This window comes from Otolemur garnettii, unplaced genomic scaffold, assembly GCF_000181295.1.
Source record: "Otolemur garnettii isolate 467f Iridium unplaced genomic scaffold, OtoGar3 scaffold00113, whole genome shotgun sequence".
Classification (NCBI taxonomy): Eukaryota; Metazoa; Chordata; class Mammalia; order Primates; family Galagidae; genus Otolemur; species Otolemur garnettii.
The window spans coordinates 2,725,323-2,734,275 of record NW_003852508.1 but is presented as its reverse complement, the minus strand read 5'-3'; the positions used below and the strand labels follow the sequence as shown (position 1 = coordinate 2,734,275).

The window sequence follows — 8,953 nt, the reverse complement described above, 5'->3', positions numbered from 1 at the left end:
TTTTTTTTTTTTTAATATTCTTCCTTTCTTCCCCACTGCTAGACTTAAAATGAGAATGTAAGCTCCTTAAGAGCAGGGAGCTGCTTCTTTGTCTAATTTACTGAAATGTCTCTAGTTCTTTAAAGACATACAGTTTGCCTTTTGAATTTTTCAAAAAGTATCTAATTTTGTCAATTGTTTAAAACACTTTGTACAAGTTATACAGTGTTAAAATTTCTGGAATCTTTTTTTTAAAAAAAATTGTATACTTTCATTTCTTAGGACTGATAATTCTATCAAAAATCATTGGAATTCTACTATGCGAAGAAAAGTGGAACAGGAGGGCTATTTGCAAGATGGAATAAAATCAGAACGAGCTTCATCTAAACTTCAACACAAACCTTGTGCGACTATGGACCATTTGCAAACCCAGAATCAGTTTTACATACCTGTTCAGGCACATACTTTTAATACTTTTATTATTTAAAAAATTTTTTTAGTTGCTATATGTGAAGGTGTTTGGTTTCTTAATAATAGGAAAAGTAAAGTATATACATATTAAGGGAGAAATAGACATTTAATTTTTCAAACTGAAAAAGATACCACAACTTTGATAAATACTTTGGAAGCAAATTCATTAAAATATTTCCTTTTACATGTAGTTTTTACATTAAGAAACTTAGTATGGGCCTGGTGCAGTGGCTTATGTCTATAATCTTAGCATTCTGGGAGGCCAAGGCAGGAGAATTACTTGAGGTCAGGAGTTTGAGACAAGCCTGAGCAAAAGTGAGAACCCACCTCCACTAAAAATGGAAAAAATTAGATGGGCATGATGGCCACGTGCCTGTAGGCCCAGCTATTTGGGAGTCTGATGCAGGAGGATGTCTTGAGCCCAGGAGTTTGAGGTTGCCGTGAGCTATCATGACACCTTGCACTCTGCAACAAAGTGAGATGTTTTGTTAAAAAATAAAAAACAAACCAAAAAAAAACTTAGTATGAAAATTTTCTAATACTCTAATTCTTTGGACTTTCATTTATGATTCAAAGCTAATGGTTATCTTTATGCTTTATCATATATTGTAGTTTCCATTTAAAATTTTTTTGCTTATTTCTAACAGGTAGTTGTGTATAAAATAGTTTAAAGGAGAAAATAATAAAAAAAATTCAAGCCATCTTTCTGGTGGTGTTGTAATTGGTCTTTGATGGCTTTCAACTTGGCTTTCCCCCCCTTATAATTAGTTGAATGATTTTAGTCTTTGTCTGGACAGATTCATTAAAGTAGATATTATCCAAGTTCAAAATGGGACAAGCTCTATGTTGTTCCTTACAGTACATTTTCCTACCTGCAAGATACTAAGTTTAGGAGTCTTCATAAGATTTTTTTTACATTCCCTGTCCATCTTATTTATTATACCATTTTCACAAAGAGAAGTTCTTGTCATATAAAATGTAAAAATTAAATCAGGAATTAATAACCATCAAAAGATAATATTGGGCAAGGTGTTAAAATTTGTGATGATTATACCTCAGATTTGATTTTTGACATTAAGTTTTTTTTTTTTTTTTTTTAGACAGAGCCTCAAGCTGTCACCCTGGGTAGAGTGCTATGGCTTCACTGCTCAGAGCAACCTCCCACTCCTGGGCTCAAGCGAGTCTCCTGTCTCAGCCTCCCAAGTAGCTGGGACCACAGGTGCCCGCCACAACGCCCGGCTACTTTTTTGGTTGCAGCCATTGTTGTTTGGTGGGCCCGGGCTGGATTCGAACCCACCACCTTAGGTGTATGTGGCTGGCACCTTAGCTGCTTGAGCCACAGGTGCTGAGCTGACATTAAGTTTTCTAGGCATAATTTTAAAAGAACTTCTTAAAGTAGTGACATTTTAACTAACAGATATGAAAACACGTAAGAATAGTATAATTATCTTCTGGTACTCAATATCTTAAGGTTTTTATTGTCTGTTTCTTTACATTTTTCTTTAGAGTCCTAGATTCAGCAGCATAAACTGAAACATTCTTCTATCTTAGAAAGGTTATCATTTAAATTTATTTTTTTAACTCATAGAAAGATGATTGTAAACATTACTTGGGGCCAAGAGAGAGTTTTACAGTCACAATCAAAATATGTTGGAAGGATAAAGATATTTCTTATTTTATTTTTATATTCCTTATGTTTTAAGAATTATTTCCCTTACTAATTTTAGAAATATTTATATATTCATAGTTTAATAAGAAAATTCTAATTTTATTATGAAGTATGACTTGAAAAAATAGATTAGTTTGAAATGCTGTTACAGATTTTTATGAAAAGTTTGAGAGTCTCAGTGCCAGTAGCTCATTGGCTAGCGCGCCAGCCACATACACCAAAGTTGGTGGGTTGGAACCCAGCCTGGGCCTGCCAAACAACAATGGCAGCTACAACCACAAAATAGCCGGGTGTTGTGATGGGCACCTGTAGTCCTGGCTACTTAGGAGGCTGAGGCAAGAGAATCCCTTAAGCCCAAGAGTTTGAGGTTGCTGTTAGCTGTGACACCATGGCACTCTACCAAGGGTGACAAAGTCAGACTCTCAAAAAAAAAGAAAAAAAATTTTTGAGAAATATAAGTTTCTAAATCCTTGGAACGATCAAGTTAATCAATAAGTGATATTAATAGAGTATTATAAAAGTTAAATTTTGTGTTAGAAATTATATATAATGATTCTGCATTAGAGAGTAATTTAGATAGGCCATTATGGAAATTAGACAATTTCATACTTACATTTATTCAATTTTAAGGTTTTAAAAAATGCCTTTTCTCATACTTCTTTCCAGTACTGCTTACAAAATTCATATGGAACTTTAAAAGTCTTATTTTTAATGTTTTAGAAAAGAAACAGAATGGTACTTAGACTACTGTCAGAATATCTATTAAAATTATATAAGAGGGTTCGGCACCTGTAGCTCAGTGGCTAGGGCGCCAGCCATATACACTGGATCTGGCAGGTTCAAATCCAGTGCAGGCCTGCCAAACAACAATGACAACTACAACCAAAAAGCAGCTGGCCATTGTGGTGGGCGCCTATAGTCCCAGCTACTTGGGAGGCTGAGGCAAGAAAATTGCTTAAGCCCAAGAGTTGGAGGTTGCTGTGAGCTGTGCCACCACATCACTCTACAGAGGGTGACATAGTGAGACTCTGTCTCAGAAAAAAAAAGTATATAAGTGATTCTGATTATTTTTCTAAGACAAGTAATAGAAGAAGCCTCGATTTTCTTACCTTTCTACTCATAGATTGGCATGGGATGGTGGTAAGAGTAGGAGATAGCAAAATTTGAAAAATTGGCTCTACTCTATGTCCTTGTGAGTGCTTCATATGGATTAGTCCCTTCCTCTCACAGTTACTTCATCTTTTCAAGGACATAAAGCAACCTTTCTAATAACAGATTCAAAGAAGTATTTGGTGGGTAATGTAGAAAATAGATTGATTGGATGCTAGGTTAAGTAATTTTCATATTTCATCTAGAAGTAAAGACCTTTCTTCAGTTGTGCATAATCAGTAGACTCTAGGAACAAGGATGTAGTTATTAGATAAGAAACTATTGTAGTTATGAATTTTCAGCATTACACAGATACTAAGTTTTTAATGTTGATATTTTGTGAAAAAATTTTAGTATTTGCCTCAGATTTTAAACATTTTTATAGTATTGTGTATGATAGTAATAGTTTATTTACTTTTTAGATCCCTGGCTATCAGTATGTGTCACCTGAAGGCAATTGTGTAGAACATGTTCAGACGACTTCTGCTTTTATTCAGGTAACTTTTTAACAAAAAACAAAGGAAATGTATTGAAGCATATTTTTAAAAGCGAATAGTGTCTGTTTCTTCATCTGTTAACCGTAGTACTAATCTAAGTACACTAATGCTTATCTGTCCTATTTATTTTGAATATTATAACATTAAAGGAGAACGTTTATAAGTGGGTTTGAAAAATATACTCTGTACAGATGTAAGGTAATTGACAACATCGGTTTGGTGATTCTTTCATTCTGCCAACTTAAAGCATTCAAGTTAGGAATGCAGATGTTTTTGCTAAATTAGATAGAATATATTAACATTTAATAATCTAAAATATTCCAGGCATACATTTTTTATTATTTCTAATAATAATAAAACATTATTATTATTAAACATTATTATTTCTAATAATAAAAAAACAATTATGTAAGTAGCTTGTTTTTCTCTTTTATTTAACTTATTTTAGCAACCCTTTGTTGATGAAGATCCTGATAAAGAAAAGAAAATAAAGGAACTTGAATTACTTCTTATGTCAGCTGAGAATGAAGTTAGAAGAAAGCGCATTCCATCTGTAAGAAATGTTTAAGTTTTATTGTTAGACTCTTTCATATGCATGCTTTTATAGTTTGCATCAGCTAGAAATCATATTCAGTATGACCTCAAATTTAATATGGAGTAAAAATAGTTTTTTAAATTTGCAACTTTGAGGTTGTCTGATTTTGATATGCATCTTCTTAAGAGTATTTTACAATGTTCTATGTTATAATGCTTCTTGAGTAGTAAATGTCAAGCAAAAACAAACTAAGGTAAAAATCTTCAGGATATGCATTTGTGAAAATTATGTGTGATTTAGATTAGTCTTTGGTTTTATTATAGACATTCCATGTAATTATGGTTTTAGATGGAAAAATAAATCTTGACAAATAAGGAATTTAATAGATGTAGAGAGAGATTTATAAGCTTTAAAATTACTTTCATTTGAAATTTTTTTCCTATATTTAGAATGTAAATTCATTGCATTGGAGAAAGTAATAACATTAAAAATGTGTGAAAATAGAGAACTCTTCAAAAAGAAGACATTTTATGTGGTTGTTGGGTTTTGGTTACCAAGTCTTAAAACTCTTGTCTGAGATTATTTGGTTTATGAGAATAACCAGGAACATTAAATTACCGTAAATGGTAATTATTCTAGCAGAATTAAGCAGACTGTGCTAAATGGATTAAAAGGAAAAATGATAAAAGTTTATACTTAAATGACAACTTTCTTAGGTTTTAAATTTTATTTTTAATTGACAAATAATTATACATATTCTTGGGGTACATAGTGATATATCAATACATATAATATACATTGATCAGACTCAGGGTGATTTTATCCTGTTACACAAGGATAAAAACAATACTTATCTGTCCTATTTACTTTGAATATTATAACATTAAAGGAGAAAGTTTATAAGTGGGTTTGAGAAATATACTTTGTACAAATTTAAGGTAATTGACAACATCAGTATGGTGATTCTTATTCAACATTGGTATGGCATATCCATAATCTCAAACATTATTTCTTTGTGTTGGGAATATTCAATATCTTCCATCTAGCTATTTGAAAATATATGTTATTGTTAACTATAGTCATCCTACAGTGGTGTAGAGCACTAGAACTTAATGCTCCTATCTAGTTATAATTTTGTATCCTTTGACAAATCTCTCCCCGTTCCTCCCTTCTCTCTACTTTTCCCTTAAATGACAATTTTAAAAGTTAAAATAATGCCTTGATCCTTCTTATGTTTATAAAAGGGTTTTTCTTGATTTGAGGCTGAATGAAAGGATAATACTTTGAGAGTAACTGGGAACTCAGACAAATTATTAAGATATAATACTCTCAGATTTTAAAACCTGAGACAGTTGGTGATATCTTTATACTGTTTAAGAAGCTTTTAATAAAAATGAATTTATTAATTGTAATAGGTAAGATATATATTATAGGAAATGCAGCCTCTGTTTTGAAACTGCAAAAAGCCTGGGGAAAAAAGAAGACCTGGGAGGCGCCTGTGGCTCAAAAGGGTAGGGCGCCAGCCCCATATGCCTGAGGTGGCGGGTTCAAACCCAGCCCTAGCCAAAGAAAAAAAAAGAAGACCTGAAGTGTACTTATTTTAAGGTTATTTTGGTTTTGATAAGAAGCTGCAAATAGGCTTGGCACCTGTGGCTCAAGCGGCTAAGGCGCCAGCCACATACACCTAAGGTGGTGGGTTTGAATCCCCAGCCCGGGCCCGCCAAACAACAATGATGGCTGCAACTAAAAAAAAAACGGCCGGGCGTTGTGGCGGGCGCCTGTGGTCCCAGCTACTTGGGAGGCTGAGGCAGGAGACTCGCGTGAGCCCAGGAGTTGGAGATTGCTATGAGCTGTGATGCCATAGCACTCTACCCAGGGGGATAGCTTGAGATTCTGTCTCAAAAAAAAAAAAAAAGAAGCTGCAAATAAATAAATTGTTAGAGTTAACATTTGTAAATCCATTTTGGATTTTTTGATAGTAATCTTATTTTTAGATTTAACTGGAAAAATATAACTAGTTTAAAAAATTACTGTTTTGCATTAAAAAGGAGAAAATTACTGATTTCTTCTTAGAATTTGCTATATAACCCACACTCTTTTTTTTTTTTTTTTTGAGACAGAGCCTCAAGCTAGCCCCCTGGGTAGAGTGCCATGGCATTACAGCTCATAGCAACCTCCAACTCCTGGGCTCAAGCGAGTCTCCTGCCTCCGCCTCCCAAGTAGCTGGGACCACAGGTGCCCACCACAATGCCCGGCTGTTTTTTGGTTGCAGCCGTCATTGTTGTTTGGTGGGTCCGGGCTGGGGATTCGAACCCGCCACCTTAGGTGTATGTGGCTGGCGCCTTAGCCGGTTGAGCTATAGGCGCCGAGCCCTAACCCACACTCTTAATAAAGATCTAGTTGAGGCTCAGCGCTTGTGGCTCAAGTGGCTAAGGCACCATCCACGTACACCTGAGTTGGCAGGTTTGAATCCAGCCTGAGCCCACCAAACAACAATGATGGCTGCAACCCAAAAATAGCCGGGCTTTGTAGTGGGTACCCATAGTCCCAGCTACTTGGGAAGTGGAGGCAGGAGAATCACTTGAGCCCCAGGAGCCGGAGGTTGCTGTGAGCTGTGATGCCATAGCACTCTACCCAAGGTAACAGCTTGAGGCTCTATCTCAAAAAAAAAAAAAAGATTTGGTTGAGGCTTGGTGCCTATAGTTCAGCAGCTAGGGTGCCAACCACATACACCAGACCTGGGGGTTTCAATTCAGCTGGGGCCTGCCAAACAACAATGACAATTACAACCAAAAAGTAGCTGGAGATTGTGGCGGGTGCCTAGGGTCCCAACTACTTGGGTAACTGAGGCAGGAGAATCGCTTGAGCCCAGGATTGCTGTGGGTTGCTGTGATGCCACGGCACTCTACCCAGAGTGACGACAGCTTGAGACTTTGTCTCCAAAAAAAAAAAAAAAAGATCTGGTTGAATAAGAATATTCTGAATTCTAGAGAGAAATCGCTGATAAAATAGACTCCATACACATATAAAGTATTTTTTAAACAATTATATTATAATAATAGTGCCATTTTATGAGTGTCCATTATGTTATATCCTTATAGATGTTTTATATCTGTTCTTGGTAATCCTCACTTTAACTCTATGAAGTAGGTCATTTAGAAATTCAGATTTAGGTCTGTATAATTGCAACCCTGTGGTTTTTCCATTGGATCAAATTTCCTCCCTCTTTGTCTTCTGAATCTTTTTTCCACCTGCAAATGCATTTGAAAGGCATATGTGTGTGTGTGTGTATACATATATATATGAATGATTTGGAAGCTATCTCTTGAAAGTGATTATTTCAGAAGGTGACTATGTTAATGAAATAAGACTGCTATAATTTCTTTATTATTAGGAAACTTTAAAACAGGTGAAACTTGCTTTGAAACAATGTTTTTTCATGTTATTTAACTTGGAACTTAACATTTTGTTATTGTGAATCTCCAGCACATTCTGATAATTTTTAATAATGATAGTTACCATTTATTGGTAGATTGGGCAATGTGCCCCTACAATGTGGCAGCTGCTAGCCTCATTTAATTTTGAATAGCATTTTAAATAAAATTTAGAATTCAGTTCCCCATTTGCACTTTGTCATATTTCATTTGCTCATATGGCTAGTGTTTCCCATTCAAGCAACTGCAGATATGGAATATTGTCATCATCTCAGTAAGTTCTGAAATGTCCTGGATAGTACTACACACTTTACATATTGTTTCTCATTCATGAGTCTTGAAGGCCTCTTTTCTTAATTTATGTTATAATAGGAAGCTAGGCTTATAAGATAAGTAAATTGCCCAGCATATATTTCTAGAGATAAAGAAAAATGATAAAGGTCTCTGACTTCAAAGGACTTACTCTGTGATGGGGACCTAGATAAGAAATAGGATAAAGCAGGATAAAAATGAGTCATAGAGATTTTTTTTCTTTTGTTATTATATTTACTTGACATAATAATTATACATATTTATGAGGTATAGTGTGATATTTCAATATATGTATACAACGTATAATGATCAAGTCAGGATAATCAGCATATCTGTTACCTCAAACATCATTTCTTTGTGTTGGAAACATGAAGTCTACTCTTTTAGCTATTTGAAAATATACAATAAATTGTAAATTATAGTCACTATAGTGATACCGAGCGCTAGAACGTGCTCTTCCTGTCTAGCTATACTTATATATCCATTAGCCAACTTTTGAGTATTTCCTCTCCTTTACCTACTTTCCCACCTCTAATAACCACTCTTCTGTGCTCTACTTCTGTCAGATCAAATCTTTTAGCTTTCACATGTAAGTGAGGGTATGTAGTATGTATCTTTTTGTGCTCAACTCATTTCACTTAATATGTCCTTCAAGCTCATTCATGTTGCCATGAATGACAGAATGTTATTTTCTGTGACTAAATAGTATTCCACCGTGTATATATAGCTCATTACTCATTTATCTGTTGATGAATACTTTGATTGATTCCATAGCTTGGCTATTGTGAATAGTACGGCAATAAACAAGGGGGTGAAGATAACTCTTCAACATGCTTATTTCCTTTCCTTTGTATGTGTACCCCTTAGTGGGATTACTAGATCATTTGATAGTTCTTTTTTTTTTTTT

The 8,953-nt window shown here is 34.7% G+C and overlaps 1 protein-coding gene across 3 annotated transcripts in view; it reads left to right on the top strand.

The window, feature by feature from the left end:
* Positions 1-8,953, top strand: part of MYBL1 (MYB proto-oncogene like 1) — a 51,739-nt gene that overhangs the window by 22,016 nt on the left and 20,770 nt on the right. For all 3 annotated transcript variants that reach the window (XM_012809812.1, XM_003797245.2, XM_003797244.2), the window contains exons 6-8: positions 262-436; positions 3,691-3,765; positions 4,214-4,318. In XM_012809812.1, the coding sequence (XP_012665266.1) occupies positions 262-436; positions 3,691-3,765; positions 4,214-4,318 (355 nt within the window). The remainder of the gene's footprint in view (positions 1-261; positions 437-3,690; positions 3,766-4,213; positions 4,319-8,953) is intronic.